General features: G+C 48.9%; 1 protein-coding gene across 1 annotated transcript; it reads right to left on the minus strand.

Annotated features, from left to right (window-relative positions):
- On the minus strand, window positions 1-5,712 carry LOC112895606 (putative clathrin assembly protein At2g01600). The gene is made up of 15 exons (XM_025963580.1): window positions 5,426-5,712; window positions 5,237-5,306; window positions 4,980-5,077; window positions 3,953-4,091; window positions 3,731-3,858; window positions 3,496-3,588; window positions 3,301-3,351; window positions 2,986-3,051; window positions 2,829-2,894; window positions 2,636-2,716; window positions 2,464-2,541; window positions 1,872-2,051; window positions 1,720-1,795; window positions 1,498-1,619; window positions 1-655 (listed from the first exon to the last, which is right to left on the minus strand). Exons 1-15 carry the CDS (start codon window positions 5,513-5,515, stop codon window positions 302-304), a joined length of 1,692 nt encoding a protein of 563 aa, XP_025819365.1. The 5' UTR covers window positions 5,516-5,712; the 3' UTR covers window positions 1-301.
- Window positions 5,713-18,263: the final 12,551 nt, after the last annotated feature.

An 18,263-nucleotide genomic window follows, 5' to 3' on the forward strand; every position in this document is an offset into this window, starting at 1 on the left:
GAACGAGTTAACTGGGTCCTGGACTGCTACTTTTTATTGCCATGTAGTTTTACATCAGCAAAAACAAATTTCTTTACAAGGAGGGGTCCCATGGCCGCCCCTAAGATGGTTAAAAACCAATGCACATCAAAACGGAGAGCTACACAAGAATGGTCAAGCGGCCGAAGCCTATAGAGATGCAAACACAAAGATGGCGTGGTGATTAGCCTCACTGATCACGAAGGAAAGCCGCGCTTCGGCAAGCAGATTGCTCATCTCGTATGGATTTCTACACATTCCAGATCTCGTGCGCACTGTATGCCTAGAGAAGCTGCGCCGCTCCGAACGGGTTGGCCTGTGGGTGCATTCCATTCGCTGCCGGGAACGCGCCGAACCCGGCGTCGAGGAAGGGGTTTGCCACGGGAGCTATGCCGGTGTGCTGCGGCTGTAGTGGCGGTCCGAAAGGATTTGCTTCAATCATCAGAGGCTGGGGCTGCTGAGCCATGATGGCCATTTGAACTGACGGCGGGGGAGCTACTTGATTTGACGTTGCGAACGGATCGCTTGCCATGAAAGGGTTGGGAGGGGCTGAGCCATATAGCTGCTGTTGCTGCATCTGCCTGTAGGATCCCTCGTCGTATAGGCTGTCCAATGTGAGCTTGTCAAATCCACCGCCCTGCACATGCAAATAAGATCCCAGATTGTAGCACATCAGTAAGATCTGAAGGAGGAACCAACTGCATACAAAACCATTTTTAACCATTTTTTCTACTTTCTACCATACAATGATGCCGTGAGGTAGAAAACTAGCAACAACAAAAGTCAATGATACAATGGGTGGCAAGGGGCAGCTAGCAAATCATGAAATGACAAGAAATGGAGCTGTGAATCCCAAATTTTCCCTAGTATTATATGTTAACTGGTAACTATCCATTGAACATTCACGAGAAGTAAATTCCAACTGTTGTGGATGTGAAAAATCATCGCTTCTGGAGCTTTTGATATTGGGAACATTTTAGTTCCTACATGTTCAAGATATATATTCTTGGGTGTCCATACTGGAAAATTCCAGAAAGGTCAATAAGCCTCCAAGTGACTGACAAGTAGCAAGGGCAAGGTTGGCAAAATATAACTCCAAAAGGTTGAGGTACCTTTTTTTTTTGTGGTGGTGGTGGTGGTGTGTGTTGCTAAATTGAGATATCATATATATTCACCATTCACACCACAGCGAGAAGGTTTTGCTTTTTATGCAAATGTATTTTTCTTTTGTGCGAATGCACTTTGATAATATAGGAATTAGCAAGTTGTTGCTCCTAGTTTTTCAACAGCAGGGAGCTAGTTTACTTGTTTTCACTTTTCAGACAGCAACAGAGTTGAGCATCACAAAGAAGTATAGGAGCTTGACAAACTTGCAAGAAACTAGTAACTAGCAGCATAGCAGTTCCCAAATCTTGATTTGGGAAATTGCAGCAACCACCTAAAGGTAGATATCCTCAATGAAAGATTCAAGAAACCCACCAAATTACTCTCCATAGCCAGTGGATTCGTATTGCTGCTTGGAGTAGCAACAAGAGAAAGTTCCCATCCTGTTGGATCAAATCCATTATCTTGCTGTGTGTTTGTTCTTGAATTATCAACGCCTGTGAATGTATGCAGAGTTTGAGACACGTCTTAGAACTACATAATAGATAGCAAAAATTAATAACATAAAAAACTATGAATTAAAGTTTGATTAGTTACCTGTTGGAATAATAGCCAAGGCCAAAGCGTTGCTCTCCTCTATTGCCGACACAGAAGGGTTTGGATCACTTAACCCCTATGGGAAAATATGGCATTTAGATTAAAAAAACATTGATGTCATATTCACTTTCTGAATTTTTTCCTCTACTTACCAGTAAATCACCAGTATCTGCGATCTCAGGCTTGGGAGGAGGTGAAGCTATTTCAGAAGAAGATGGTACTGGAGCAGGTTCTTCAACAACTTGTGGTTTTTCCTCTACAATAGGAACAGGCTCAGGAGCTTCTTCTGCTTCTTCCGGTTTATATGTCAGAAGAAGTCGCTCAGGAAGCTCCTGATGAAATAAGAAGGATAGCCTGTGTCTAAGAATCCATTCCACAACCACTAGATTGCCTAAGTGGTACAAACTTCATAGTAATTATTTCATTATTTGTCTCCCAAAAAAACATGCGACATTCACACTGATGACACAATTATCAGAAAATATTAAAGAAAAAGAAACAAAGGATAAATTGTTCATCAGGCCAACAAAATATTGAAGTTAACTGTTTCCTTCAGTTAAGTTCGCACCATGTAGTTTGCTGATGTTAGATATAAAAGACTGAAGTTATGAGATGCTACTTTAGCATGCCATGCACACAAAAAGTATGATAGGAAACACCATCATCAAGGTTTCTACTTGTTAGTATGAATTGTACAGGTGACATGCAAAAATCCAAATGGTTTATTAGAACCCACGGACTAACCAGTGGCTCTGTAACTGGTACTATTCGTGGAGCCTCCTTCACATACTCATCCATGGTTGAAAGGAAAGTTTGTGGTGGCTGAAAATGAAATAAATCAAATTTGAGTACAAAGATATATCTGGTAGTACATAATAAAAATTTATATGGAGAATGCGGAGGCAAATTATCTCACCTCCCTCAGAGTGGGAAACTGGAAATTTCTTGCAAGCTCTAAGCTCCGACAACTTTCATAGAAGTCAGATAGGCTTCCAGCCTGAATCAACAAAGATGATGCTCAGTAAAAGTAGCAACTAAGCACAGATTATTGTTATATCTTGATTTTCTTCAGGTAAGATACGTTTCACATTACTATCTTGTAGAGTTACCTGCTGACCAGCCCTCCTGTAAATGTCAAGAGCCATGAGTGCTTCGTGCCTTGGCATCTCGAAAAACTAACAGAAAACAGGGAGAATAAGTAAACATAGCTAAATGCAACATAGAAAAAAATCACTACTGCTTTGAAAAATTTGAAAATTAATATACCTTGTCAACAAGGTTGATAATTCCATCATTTATTGCACAGTAAATTTTAAAGCTTTCTTTAAGAACCTGTACAGAACCAGGAGATCCACTCACTCAAATTGCATAAAAGATGTTCCAATTATAAGAGTAAACTAGTCCGTAGGAGGAATTGAACTGCTCGATAATGGTAACAGCAAAAACAACCCTCCACTGAATGGGTAATAAAATGCAAGGCAAAACCAAACGGATTCACAAATGATCAGTTTGCTGTTAAACAAAATATCAAGATCGCCTTGAAAACGTTGAAGAAAAAAAATGACTGAAGATAAAGCTTACCAGAGCTAGAGCATATTGCACCAGATAATTGTTATTTGCGGCTCCTTCTGGCTGAATAAGGGGGGGAAAGAAATTCAGTGCCACTCTGCCTTTGTTAAGATAGTAAAATACAAACAAGAAAATATGAAGATGTTTATACAATACATCGGTTTCACAAGTTCTAATTAGTAGTTGCAAGGCATAAGAGAGAATCACCCGACATCCAATAAGTCGATATAATAATTGCTGCAGTGCCGGCAATTGCTCCAGCAAGTCCTGAGAATTTAATTCTCTAGTTCTACTGTGGCCCTGAAAATAGAGTTGTTTAATTATATGTTAAAGTAGTACCAGTGAATCAACAATATAGCTACAAATAATTGATAACACAATACTGCTCTGATAGAAAGTGGTCATAAAGTAAAATACCAAATGGCCATGTTAGAGTCCAGACCTTTTCAGGTCCTTGACCTTGTTTGGGTAAACACTCAGCTTCAATGTCATACTTCAAGACCCTGAAGCATTCTAGTTTTTCCTCCAAAAACAAACCGTATGTGCGAACCCATGAAGAATAATCCCAAGCTGCATAACAGGAAATTTAAAAGGTTGGAAAAAAGAAAAATAATGAGCCAAATAAAACACGAGGTGAAATTTATTTGAAGAAATACAGACGGACCAATAGGGCTGGAGTCATCCTTGAAGTTTGACAGCTGCAAAATCCGCACTCTTTGTGTAAACGTAAGAAACTCTTCACGGAATGCAGGATCACCTTCGCGGAGAAGCCTATGAATCACCACAAGTGTCTTCAGGGCAACCTACATAACATAAAAGTAGTGCATCCTACATTAACTGGCTGCTAAGATGAAGACCTACAAAAGGAAGCAGGACACCCTGATTAATAATTCAAAAACATGAAACAATTTTGAGATCGTTACTTCATGCCATCTCAACTGAACTCCGCCAAACAAGTCGCTCGTGGCCCAAAAGTAATAACTATTTAATATGAGAACTCACATTCTAGTATGTCAAACATGCATCAGGACAAGCAACGAGATAGAGGAACCGCATAACCTAAATCAAAATCTCTCAGGTTGTAAAAAATAGACCGCCTTAAAAAATGTGTCAAACATAGAATTTCATGGTGCCTTTGTAAACCGAGTTCATTATGCTATCCAAAGAAATATCAGCTTGGCCATATAAATTCATGTTTGCAGCTTTGTAGGACAAACTTCTGATGCCGTATACAATCATGTTTACAGCGGTAGAGAACAAAATGTATGGTTGCAGGCTTGTAAGAAGAACTTCTGATTTTTGTTCCAAAATTCAAATTAACCCTTACATACACTCGAAAGTTGGTGCAAATTGAGATTATCAAGGGTTAATATGTACTGCAATGCCAAACTCACAACGTAATGTACAATTACATAACTAAGCGTGCACAAGATCTTCACTGTCCAGTGACCTAGCCACCAGTTTAGGTGCCCAGATCAATACCACAGCATGATCGGTATACAACATGAAACAGTTGAGCTTTAGGCTGCATTCAATTGATAACAATTCTACTGAATGAAACTACATGAAAATATCAGTTACCCGTTATACTAATACAACATCTGCAGCAAATCGGCAGCTAAAGCAACTACCAAAGCATCGAATACGCAGAACGAATCAAACAATCTCAACCAGAGAGCAAAAGTGCTTACGATCCAATTCCGTGTCTTGGCGAGTCGGCGGGCAAGCGCATGGATGCAGTAGGCGACGTCCGCCCGGGGCCTCGCGATGGAGGTCGCCGCCACAATCTCTGCAAAACCACCACCGACAGACCCATCAGACACCAGATGCAAACCGCGAAATGGGGGGAGAAAGCACGGCGCTCGACGATCCGGCTAGCTCCCTCGTCTCGTCGCCCGCTAAATTAAGCCAAAAATCGGAAGCGGGAATGAAGGAGGAATCCACGCACTGCGCAGGTGGCGCTCCTTGGGCGGGCTCTCCACGTGGTTGGTGGCCCTCACGATCGCCACATCCAGATCCTGCAAAAAGGATCATCAGAAACCGAAGGAAGCCATAAATCCCAACGCACCGCGGGCGTCGTACGCCGCCGCAGATCCGAGCGCGTCGAGAGGGGGGGCAGGAGGATTCGACGGCGGACCTTGAAGTCGGAGTTGAGGTTGGCGAGGCTGACGGTGGTGGAGTCCTTGAGCGCGCCGTACGCCTTGCGCCAGCTCTGCAGCGCCGACATTGCTGCCGCCCCGCGCTCGCTCTGCTGCTACCTCTCTCTCCTCCGGTTTGGCTTGGGGTTTGGTTTGGTTGCGTGAAATTTCGGCCGCGGGCTCGCGTCGCGGGGCACGGACCTGCCAACCTTCCCCGCAACAAATAGGGGTCCGCTTGACTGCCAGAGGTGGGCAGACTGCAGAGAGCGCGTTCCTCACCTTCCACACCAGTGGAACTTCTAAGACGAGTGGTTGAACGTGATTACGAGAGGTTCCTTTTGATTTAATTTTCTTCTCGCCGATCCTCCGACTACATAATACAACGCCGGCCTTTTCTGGTTGGATTATTATATAAGCTCCCGTCCAAGGCTGCAGATTAGTGCAATGTCGGTGCCTACTCCGCAGTCCAGCTGAGGATGAGTGCTATCCTGCTAGGATCACATCCAATGCACATGCAGGATTCATCCATTTCAAAATGGGGGCCTGGAGGTGTCAATGGCGTAGCTGAACTAATTTCACGTTGCCGTGGGGGGCAAATTTATTACTAGTATGCTCCCCAAATTAAGAAGATTATCAAGTGTTCCTTAAATAAGCCTGATCTGAGATGCCACTTGTTTCCAATCATAAGAACCGGGGTGCCAATGATGAAGCAGAAGGCCAAGCCAAAACTATAGGTTGATTGATCGATCGGGCTTAGCCAGGGAAAAGGCAGCAGTATAGCCACCTGTGTTCTCATGACTGTTCAAGAATGTCTTTTCCAAGCCTGCATAAACTCTGAACCTGATCCTGATTGAGCTTCGGAAGGTGATCCCATCTAACTCTGAATCTCAGTGACTGGACATTGGTTGATCTGTTTCTGTTTGCAATACTGCTATGCTGTGTTGTACGTACACAATTAAGAAGCTATGCTGTGGTTTACTGGTTTGGTTGTGAAAGACGCTTGAAAGCTCGACCTGATGTCCTCAATGTAATGGTCCTACATCTTGTCAGGTTCCTTCAGGGTGGAGAGAGAAAAGGTCTGGCAGGAGAGGAGAGGGGGCTCAGCCGACAAGCACGTCTCGCCTGTGGCTGACGTCTGTTTCTGAAGGACGAACTTTGCTTTTTGCAAATTCTTTTCTCCATACATAGCATACATGTGTGTGCAGCACCATATTTCTCAATTAGGTCATGGGAGGAAGGAAAGATAAAAAGAAAAAAAAAAGAAGGGAACGAGAGGTGGCTTCTCTCTTTCGGTAGCTGGCGCGTCCGGGGGCCGCCAGCTCGGCACCACCGTACTTGGATGTGAGAAGCAAACAGACGGTGGCGCCGGGTGGGTTGGCGGAAGGCAAGAATCGCCCACCGAATGTTTCTGCTGCGCACGGCAAATTCATGCACAGGCTGCGCACGCCTCGGGGGCCCCTCCGCGCCTCTACCTCACTCTTTGAACCGATCGACGTTTCCACTCCCACCGGGGTCGAGCGAGTCCCGGCGGCGGTGTAGCCGTCGAGAGCTCACGGTGACGGGGTCATCACGAAGTCGGAGGGGGCGAGGGGGTAAGGAATTCGGAGAGGACGGGAGGCGCCGCCGCCGCTCACGCACATAGAGGGAAAAACGCATGGCCGTTGGTTTGGGCCTGGGGGAATATGCGGTGGCGCGGCATGCGGTTCACGCAGCCCAGATAGCTTCGAAGAAGGCCGGGCCACGAGACCTCAAGGAGCCCGGCTCGTTTATCTTTTTCTTTTTTTGAAACATAACCCGGCTCGTTTAGCATTGGAGTGCCTTTTGGCCTGGTTTAGTGTCCACATGACGCGACACTCTTAACATAAACAACCACTTATAAGACGAGAACTTGACAAATACAGCGTCAACCAGTAGAGCACAGTTCGTTGTACTTTCCCCTCAAGTACCTGTTATTTGCAGCTTCTATGCCCTCAACCGAAAACAGCATACACGTATCACGAAAAGCAGCTCTGCATTTCTCTCCTGGTGCGGCACACGCTCCCTACTTCGCCCACTCCACGAGCGCCCCCAAAAAACGGAAACCGTGGGCACAACCCACAAAGAGACCCTCGGCGAGAGGAACCAACGAGAGAGGCGAGCCACTCACCAGGCCAGCAGCACAAGAACACCGCCGCGACCGTGACACACAGAAACAAGCCCATCGCAAGCACACCCCGCCCATCCACCACAAGGACGGGCGCGCGCACAAGCACACGAAGACACACTAGCATGTAGGGGTAGGATTCACTGGAGGCGGGTGCCGGTTCGTCAGTCGCGGTGGAAGAGGAGCAGCGCGACGCAGCGGCAGATGATGCGGAGCCGCGCCCGGTGCTCCTTGACGGCCCCGCGGAGGCCCCTGCTGGACCCGCCGCGCCTCCCCTGCTGCGGCTGCCTCCGCACGACGGCCAGCTCCATCCTTGCCTCGAGCGCAGCCGCGAAGCAAAAAAAAAAAAAAGATAAAAGCCCGCCGCGCGGGGGACTGGGCGGTGGCGGATGTCGGAGCTCCTCCGCAACCAAGCTGTGCCCGCCGGGGCCAGAGCTTTTGAGGCAAACCAACGATCGGTCCGCTGGATGCCTGCTGGATCCCAGCTACACGGCCGGACGCAAAGGGCGCTTGGGCCGGTGGCGTTCCGCGTTCGCTCCTGCCGTGCTTATATACTACCACTCCTGGATGCTGGGATGGTTCAATGTAGGTCGCGCTAGGTGCGGTCCTGGCGACCTGGCTGTGCCTGCACGCACGACGACTTGACCGCGCTTGCTTCACACGCAGTTCAGTGCGATTACGCCAACCTCTACTCTGCCCGGATCAGTCAACTGCAAGTCAGGACGATACAGCATTTCTTCGTAAGAAGTACGTAGGCGCGTACCTACGTGTCCAGATTATTCGAGGTAATCTCGACCATCCGTCCGGGGCGATGCCTGGTCCCTTCCGACTCCCGGGAGATTATGACGGCGCTTATTAGGGGTTTTTGACCCGTGTGACGTGTGCGAGCTTTGGCCGATGGCCCCCGCCGGTGGCCGGTGGCCGGTGGCCGGTGGCCGGGCGGTATGGACGGGGCCGTCCGGCCGCCGGCCTGACGTCGGTCATCGCCGCCTCGCCGGGGCCAGACGGCATCGTACCGCGAGCCATCAGCTTCTCTTTCGTGGATTTGCAGATGCTGCTTCCTGTCTGATCGCGTCCCCTTGACCCAGGAGCAAGAATCTTTCGCTCGCCGGTGGAGTGCAAAGCAATGCGATCATCTGACTAACACTAACATCATCGTCGTCTGCAAAAAGTCGCTGCAGCTCGGTGTCACAGGAAGTCCGGGTCTCTTATCGAATGTGAAGTATTGTTTGACACTCTGACGATCAGATCGATCTGCCAAAGTATCGAGAGCCATTCGAAGCGCAGATTTTCCCATGGGTTCTCTCTTGGCTGGTTGATCCTGAGGTAATTACCGTGCATGCATGATCCATCCCGATTGGGCTAGCATGTATACATAATACATGCATGGTACACAGGCTGCCGACGCAGCAGCTTGGCTGGCTGGCATCTGTAGATCGGCTTAATCTAACACCGGGAATTACTCGTCCACGCCACGATCCACCTCGCGCAGGCTTGCAGCTATATTGGCGCGCAAGACAGTTGACCCAAACCTTGGTGTGCCCAGCCGTTAACGTTGGCAGAACAAAGCCACATGGAACCCTTTCAAAATTCCGGTCATACGATCGCTAGCTGTTGATATGTAGACCGAAACTAATACCTGGCCTATAATATTTACAGTCAAAGCCTCTAAAGTCTAAACCTGGTGGGCATGACAGACTTGCAGCTTCGCTGATTAGTCAACGATCGCTTCATGCCTTCATCTGATGATGAAGATTTAGGCCGTCATGACGAGGATCCTATTCCGATCGAAGTTCTTGCTAATCAAGCCTACTTAATTGTCCGGTACCGAGCGTCATGTTCACGGATGAGAAGTTGAGGACGCGATGGCATTCAAAAATGCATACTGTGGTCATATGCATCATCAACAATATGCATGTGTGTCTGGTCATGGCATTGGCGGTTCGCTTCAGTCATTTTGACCTTTTCTTCAGAAAAGGTGCCAAATGCTTGGAGCTAGTTTCTGCAGATAGACACCGATCGAACAAACTGCGATCAAGTGGTATACGCATGTCTGTACGACTCAATGCAGATCGGCAGAAGATTTCAGTGAACGGGTTCAAGTTACGCTTGAGGACATTGTTTAGACATTAGAGAGACCTCGTTGTCCTAACTCGCCATGATCTTTCGAACCGTCGACAGAAACTAAGATTATGTATGTATGTATGTATGTATGTATGTATGTATGTATGCCTACAGCTAGGCAGAGAATCAAGTCGATTCCAAAGATACAGGAGCGTTAAGCCATACATGTGGCCTAACAAAACCCTGGCGGAGATCTCTGTATATCCAGTGAATCAGAGTGATTCACGAGGCATTATTTGGTTCGCAGATTTTGGAGGCATTGTCCCCCAGACCGACCTCGAGTCAAAATGGTCCCGGCCGCAAGTTGCCAAACTGCATGCATCTTTGTGCTTTGTACTGGCGTGCAGCTGATCACTCTAGAGACGTGGCATATTACCACATCAGAATGTGATGCGTTACTATTATTGTATAAAAGCTGACAACTAAGCAATGCAAAGTCTTCTCCTAAAAAAAGGCGGCAGGGAGAAGGTCCGTCTCATTTCTCTCCCCTATATATAGGAACAGAAGTACTTGTTGCCCATAGGCAAACAGTGAAGGATTCCACTCGACACATACACAGTCTGCCCATAGGCAAACAGGAAGCCCTCCTAGTCTTTTTTGACGAAACAGGAAGTCCTCCTAGTCTTGTCAGCCAATGATGAACAAGGCAACGTACGAGCCAAGAGAAAAGTAGCCGGGGCGGCATTGGTAGAACGCTGAAGGAGCAGAAGTCGAGGCTGTACATCATTCGAAGATGCGTCGCTATGCTTCTCTTCCATCGCGACTTGATCACTGATCGGCGCATTTTGTTCTCGTCAGAGTCCATTTCTGATTTGTTCTGGTTCCTAGGTCCAGAATACAGGATAGCGTTCTTTTTGTGACTGTGTGTATACTTTCTTTAGGAAGCTTTGATGTACATCGCTTGTTATTTTATCTTCTTTTCTTTCACCCTTTAACACAAATGTTTTTGACCTTCTTGGTCGTCGGTTCTGAAATTCCTGCTGTGTATTTGAACGAATGACAACTTCAAAAACTAAACGCAATATCTAGATCCATCTAAATTTATCACTGCACAGCTGCATTTTGAATCTTTGTCATTGTATATATCTTCTACCTGCAATTTCTTTGCAATAACGAACTAGGTAATCTGATTGTTGAAGCACAGATGACACTGATGCAATTATGCACTAGAACCTTTGCCCTTTCATGATGTTGGATTTTTCATTAGCCCTCAGCTGTCGTGTTGCACCGCGCAGGGTTTCTACACGTTTCAAAGATTCCCCGCCTAATTGTCAAGCTTTGTGGATTTAACTGGCTACTAAAGATGCCTCTGCGTTGGTACATTGATTATCCTCGCATCTTTTCCAACGTTACTAAATAGTACATGTCTTTTTTGAACAGTACTAGATACATGTCTGAACTCGAACTTAGCTATTCCGGTCAGGCCGATGTTTGGATCAAATGTCATCTTTTTCCAAGTCCAGCACAAATTGTTCCCGTTCCGGTTACAAACAATACCATTTCTCTCGCAGCTCGATCCGCACCATGATGTTTAGCTCAAGTACAGGGTGAATACCTGATGCACTTCATTGGCTTTTGCAAAATTGCAATGCTAATCTGAATGAGAGTCAAATTCGCTCTGAAGGCCGCCGCCTTCTCGTCAGGGCTGGGCTGCCTCTCCGAGATTTGGTTTTCCTTGCCTGGAAAAACCAAATTCGGCGACGCAGCTTGAGATAGCACGGAGTCACGGCAGGCGCTCAGGAACCTGGCCATCTATCTCCTCGGTTCGCCACCTCCTCCAGGCTCCGGTAGATAATTTCTCAAGTACTAACCATGGCGTTGGCCGCGAAACGCCAACATACACCACACAATGCGCGCGCCGACGCACCACGCACGGGAACAGCCGGCCACGTCAGAAAAAAAGTACTTGTAAGAGAGAAGAGGCCTTGCCGACGCACGCACGGGCACACGACCAGAGCATGAAAGCACGAGCAGGATGCCGGCAATGGCGTTGTGGGCGGCGAGCGCCTGCCGGTCTCGGTGATGTCGGCACTACCTGCTGGCCCCTGCGCTTATCTACCAGATGCCGCTGCGCGCCCGGCCCAGGGGAAGGAAGCGTGCGCTTGGTCGCTGGGACACTCGGGTACTGCTTGGTTCGGCGAAGGTCCCGCTCGCTGCGCAGAGACGCGGACAGTCCAGGTACAGCTACCCCGGCCGCACCGTACGAGGACGTACGAGGAATTTGGCCGGTTCCCGTGCGGACGCGCCAACAAGCTCTCGGATCCATCAACCGGGGGCTGCGCTCCGACATGCGCGCGCGGACCCAGGTGATCCGAGCCGAGGTAAACACCGGCCGTCCGTTGCCTGATGCCCTGATCACGATTTGGACCGTGCCGCGGCGAAAGCGAGGGCCGTGTGGCCGGCCGGCCCCGCTTGCTGGCTGGCCATCGCCGGTGCGTCGTGCGGCGAACCATCGACGTTTCTTGGGAGATCTGCGAGTACTTCCTGTCTGCTCGCGTTACCTGGAGCCAGGAGCAAGGAACTGAAAACAACCGGAATACCAAATTTGAATTCGACTCCCTGTATCACCCAATGTCCCTCAATTGAGCGCTATCCCATACAAAACTCATTCCAATCAAAATATCACATTCATACTTCACACGAGGTCAATCACGGATTTAATTATTATATAAATCCATAGGATTTGTAGTACGAAATTCATTACAAGTCTCTCGGTTCGAGCGAACAAGTAGAAAACGGAAAACGATACCTAGGCTTCTAGCCGTCCTTCATGTTCTGAAACCTCCTCCACAGGCAACTTGAGCGTAGCACGGGTTTCAGTCGTACCAACCGTCATCGTTGGGGTCGAACTCCGGATCCGGTCCTGCATCGTACGAGGCTATTCCCAAGGTATGGGATAAGTTCACGTCACCATCCGAATGCAAGCTTTAAGATGGATTATACTAAAGGTATAACAAAGTTCAAGAGATTAAGCTGGGGTTTTCTATGCATACGCAACAACAGATATAAGTATATAACTTCTCCCAACTTTGACTTAGGCCCTTCCGGTATTCCGGACTCCCGGTTCAATACACACCTTCCAAAACTACCAAGTCGATGCCAGGACTCCCTCTCCTCGCATCTCAAATGCTAGGAAGGTATAAATCATGAGTAACACTAACTAATAAGAGTAACAGAAGAGTAGGATTGTCCATGACCGAGGACGCGGCTATACGTATAGTTTTCACCCTGCAGGGGTTGCACACCTGGACCCACTCGAATCGACGCCAACCGGGGATCAGCCGACTGAGCGACAAAACACCGGTCTACTGAAACAGGACTAGGAGCCACGGCACCATCCAGGTTTCCCGCGTCTTGGACGCATCCTCTCGCAAGAGATCGCCCCGGTACTGTGAAGCCTCCCTTGCGTCTCGGGGAATGTGAGGTTCAGCACCTCCTTCCCCTGCGAAGCCTCCCTTGCGTCTCGGGGAATATAAGGTTCAGCACCTCCTTCCTCTGCACCGATACTTGATCCTCCTATCGGCTTGGTACCACACTTGCTAGCTCCAGACCGGGCCCACCCTCATAATGGGTAAGTGGTATGCACGCTTAACATAGTCCCACTAATCATAGTTACACTCACCCGGTCCTCAATTGTCAAAGCGGGAAACTTCGTCATATGCGTCTCCACCGCAATGGTCTGCAATTGCACCTTTTACAGGCGCCCCAACACCTGAACCAAGTAACCAACAAGTTGTACCCGTCACAGATACTCTGTAGAGTGTACCAAGATACACGCTCCAAGCTCTCGATTCACGATCGAGTTAAATTCACCCGCTCCCGGCTAAAAGCCCTATTCACCAACTCCTGGAAACTGTATCTTCACTCACGCTAACACTATCCATCCATTCCCACACATACACATGCAAAGCATAGCAAGGCATTTCATATAATATTCAAGTGTGATAGCATTGCAAGGAGTAGAGGTAAACAAATAGCCTATGCAGGTTCATCTCATAGTAATCCATCATGTAGCGGTAGCATATCCAGCAAACAATGCCTAATAGATAATCAGATCATAGATGGGCATGAACCTGGCGGTTCTTTGAAGTCCTCTTGGGCCTCCGGATGGTCCCGGTCGTCGATCAGCTCCTTGTAGCTGGGTCATATTCGTAAATACGAGCAAGAGCAAGGATCAAAATGTAAAAATGCACAAAAGATGCCAAATGAGACCCAAATTACCATAAAAAGCTACTCTAACAGGTAGTTCATGATTTTAGAAGAATTATGGAACTGGTTTCATAATTTTCGAAGGTCCAGTTGAATTATTATGAATTTTCTAAGGAAAAATCTATTTCTGAATTTAATGAAGGAATTTCGGAAAAGAAAATCACTTAGCAGTGACACGTGGCAGCACTAGAGCGTGCCACGTGGCATGCTAACGTAAGCAAGGGGTCAATACCAGCTAACGTCAGCAGTGGGCCCTGCTGACGTCAGCATTGACCGATCAATGTTGACCGGTCAACGGTCAACGGGTCAGCTAGTCAAGGGACTCACTGGTCAGTCTCACCTCGAGGCTGGCAGGCGGGGTCCACAAGTTAGGCTGGGAAAAAGGAAAAGGGAAAAGGGAAAAGGGGGCTCGGCTCCGCTTTTGGGCTGAAAGTGATGGGCCGGCTCGATCTGGCTCATCCACTCGACTCGGCTCGCAGGCCGACTCGGTTATGACTAGGCGGGCCAGCTCGGGGTGTGGCAAGATGGCTTGGGCTTCGGATTCATCACGGGCTGACGCGTCTCCAGGCCCGGTAGCATCGTGGGTCGTGTCGGGCTGGACGGCTTCCCCTCCTCCTCTTCTTCTCGCTGACTGGGTGGACCCACGCGTCGGTCTCAGTAGGATCCGGTGCGGCAGGAATGTGTGCTTGTGTTCGTGTGTGCACCGCAAGAGTGTGTGTGCGGACGCACATGAGGCGCTCGACGATATGCTGTAGAGGCGCCCGCGGGCGCTAGGCCGCGGCATCGCGGTGGCGTGCGCGGTCACCGTGGTCGCGGCGCGACAATGGCGGTGGTGGCAGCGTGGCAAGGGGGAGCGGCCTGTAGCAAGGCTTGGCACGGGTCGGTGTTGGGTTTGTGTGTGTGTGTGCCCGCGACGTCCTGGTCTCCTAGGGTCGCGGCTCGTCACCGGCGAGGCAGCACGGCGGCGGGTCAAGGCCAGGGCTCGGTGGCCAATGGTTTGGGTGCACACGCTCACGCGCGGGTCCTGGCATCCCGGGTCCACGGCGTGGCCATGGCATGCGCGGGGCACCCGCGTTTCGGGGCCGTGGCACGACGCGGCGGTGGGGAGGTGACGGCAGTTGCGGGGAGGACGAGCGGCACGATGGGCTCCTGCAACAAGGACGGCACGAAGGCTGGGACAGGGGCTGGGGGTCCTAGAGCTGAGCTAAGGAAGGCTCAACGGCGGTGCCGGCAGCACAAGGGAGATGGGGAGCGGTGGCGGAGCTCACTGGTCAAGGCTTGGGGAGACAGTGCTCGGGCGGCGGAGAGGCGAGGCCGTGGCAAGGCAGAGCAGTGCCGGGGAGCGCGGGGTCATCAATGTCGTTGATCGGGGCGCCGACTCGGTGAAGACGCTCCTGCGACGGCGGTGGTTTCCTTCTCCCCCGTGCTCTCCTTCTCCTTCCTTCTCCCTCCCTCTCGGTTGCGGCGGCGGTGGAAGAGGAAGACACCGAGGCGGCTAGGGTTTTTTGCGGCGGCCTCGGGGGTTCTTAAGGGGGATGCACTAGGGTTCGTAGCGCGGCCCTGGATGTCGAGGGCGGCGATGGGACAGCCGCGGCGCGGGGATGCGTGGCGCCATTACACGGTGTGGCGTGGCTCGGGTTTTTACGGTGCGAGCTCGGTGGCCGACACGGGAGGTGCGGCGGTTTCGCTCCCGTGTCACGGAGCGAGGACAGGCGAAGCGCGGGGTGACGCAGGCGAAGGGGGCGCGGCGGTGACGCAGGCGAAAGGGGGTGCGGTGATTTTTCGCGTTCTTGTCGTGAGGCGGAAGCTGGAGTGTCGCGGGGGCGCGGCTGGAGGTAGAAGGGAAAGCTGACAAGCGGGCCCCGCTTGTTAGCTGCCCGTGTGAGTGGGTAAAGGGACGAGGCGGAGGCGGCTGGCGGGCTGGGCCGTGCTCACGGGGAAAGGGGGATAAGTGCTGGGCGGACTGTGCTCGTGTGGGCCGGCTTCGGGCTGTTGGCCCAAGTTGGTTTATGGTAGTTAGTATTTGAATTTGAATTTGAATGGCCCATTCAAATTCAAATTTCCACTCAATTGAATCAAACAAATTGGGAACAACTCAAATAGGATCCAACAACAATTTTAAACAAGGTAGATTGCAATTGAATCCAAATGACTCCAAAGTTACACACTAACGGTATCGTCCTTAGTTCAATTTCGGTTGAATTTGCTAGGAATTTGGGGTAGGAGAGATTATCCTTGCATTTTGATCCTAACTAAGAGCACTTACACGAAAAGTTTTTAAAATTCATGATTTTTGCAACATTAACATTCTAGGCAAAACTTGGGATGTTACAGGAACTCATTCTAGGCAAAACTTGGGATGTTACAGGAACTTTCTTCCGAGGATCTCGAGTGCAGGTTAAGCTAAGCAACGTAATCATGGGGACTTTTTACCATGGAGAATCGAAGTAGCTAAGCTAAGCTTATCTGACGGCGACTGGTGTCTCTTGTCGATGCTAACTTTGTCAGAGAAGGCCGGTACATCGATCCAGTTCCTGTATGTATGGGGGTAAGATCCGGTCCGAGTTACGGCTGCAGTGATCCATTATATTGAAGAGTTGCATCTGCAAGGTTCAGGGTACCGAGACGACCGAGGACGAGACTTGCTTCTGAAGGTACTAAAGGTTAGCCAAGCTCAAACATCGCAGGAGGTTACTCGTCTACGCGATCGACACATTCGCTACATTGGCGCGCAAGCCAGTTGACTGAAAACCTTGGAGGACACAAACGCTAACGTTGGCAGAACAAAGGCGCGGGTATCTGTGCTGGTCAAACGGAAGCTGGCGGTTGAATGGTTGATGCAATCGGACACCATTAGCTGTCCTAAAGTATTCAGTCAAAGCGCCTAAACTTGGAGGTAACACAAACGAAATGCACGTACAGCTGCAAATGCAAGGCTCTCTCCGGTTATTCAGCCATTGTTACTTCATCTGAAGATAGAAGATTTCGACCGTCATGTTGAAGATCAGAAGCTTTGGCTTAAAAAGGGATATGAGACCAGAGGCTTTGGTTGTTCAAATCTGCGACCCAGTCTTAGATGTTTCATGTTATAACTAGTAAGTAATAGCGCAGTGCAATTCGCAAAATCTGTAGGATCATGTGGTCACATGCGTCATCTCCGATCTGTGGCCAGTGGCCACCACAAATCGTTAGCCATCCTTTTTCCAAAAAAAGAGAGAAGAACGTGAAACGCGAGGAGCGTCCGCAAAATAGTGAAATAGATAGATACGGAAATATACTGTTGTGCACATGTCTGTACAACTCGATGCAATATAGCAAGGTGAGATCATTGATGACTGTAAGCAGGCCTTGGGGAGCATTGTTTAGGGTAGTCTTATGATCCCAACCCATTAGGACCTTCCAAACTCTGGACAGGAACTAAGATATGTATGCCTAGGGCCAGACATGGCCAAGTTGATGTCAGAGAAGCATGAATGTTTAGGCCACTAAACAAAGCTCAGAGAGAGATATATGCATCTCCTGGGGATCAGAACGATCCATGAGGCGTCTTGGTCCACAAATTTTAGATACATTGTCCCCTTAGATCTTGCATCAAAGTTCGCTCGAGTGCAACTTGTCAAGTTTACCTGCGGCATGTGTTTTGAGAAGTGTACTGCGACATCGAAATGGACTACTCCATGTCAATATCACAAACTTACAAGTTACAACTAAGCAATAGGAGGCCTTCTCTTCTTTAGAAAAATGAGCCAGAGTTTTGGCCCCCCTCCGTTCGCGCCCTATATAAGCGCACCAGATGCTAGGACAATAATGACAGTGTGCCAATCAAGCAGAAACACTTTGCCAATAGCAAAAGAATAGACTGGATCACCAAGGCCTGCCCGTTCCTTGAGAGAAACACCCCTGATTTCACAACCAGGATGAAAAAGGCCATGAGCCAAGGGAAGAATGGTTGCGGCCTTACCGGGATGTTCAAGAATGGTGGCGGCCTTAACAGGATGTTGAAGGAGAAGAAGGCAAGGCTGTACATCATCCGGCGATGCGTCGTCATGCTTCTCTGCCACCGAGAATCGACGAATGATTAGTGATCAATCATTTTTTTTTGGTTCTCGTCAGAGACTCAAATTTTTCTTCTGGTTTCTTTTTCCAGAATGTAGGTTTAGCTATTCTTTTATGTACATAGAGATACTTTTCAGTTCATTTTCTGTTCTTTCAGCGGTTAAAGCCCATGCTTAGTACCTTTGTTAGATTCTGACATTCCTGTCTTATATTTGATAGATCAGTAATACAGAACTTATGATAGTTCAGGAATCAAAGAAAAAAATTGAAACAATGGAAGAGTATTCATCTGGAACTTATGGTTG

The sequence above is a fragment of the Panicum hallii genome, chromosome 5 (genome assembly GCF_002211085.1).
Source record: "Panicum hallii strain FIL2 chromosome 5, PHallii_v3.1, whole genome shotgun sequence".
NCBI classification, from domain to species: domain Eukaryota; kingdom Viridiplantae; phylum Streptophyta; class Magnoliopsida; order Poales; family Poaceae; genus Panicum; species Panicum hallii.

Coding starts and splice junctions, on each gene's coding strand:
- LOC112895606 (XM_025963580.1), bottom strand. CDS start 5,515: ATGTCGGCGCTGCAGAGCTGGCGCAAGGCGTACGGCGCGCTCAAGGAC. Junction 5,078..5,236: donor CAAGGAGCGCCACCTGCGCA/GTGCGTGGATTC, acceptor GTGGTTTTGCAG/AGATTGTGGCGGCGACCTCC. Junction 2,542..2,635: donor AGTTTCCCACTCTGAGGGAG/GTGAGATAATTT, acceptor TTTCATTTTCAG/CCACCACAAACTTTCCTTTC.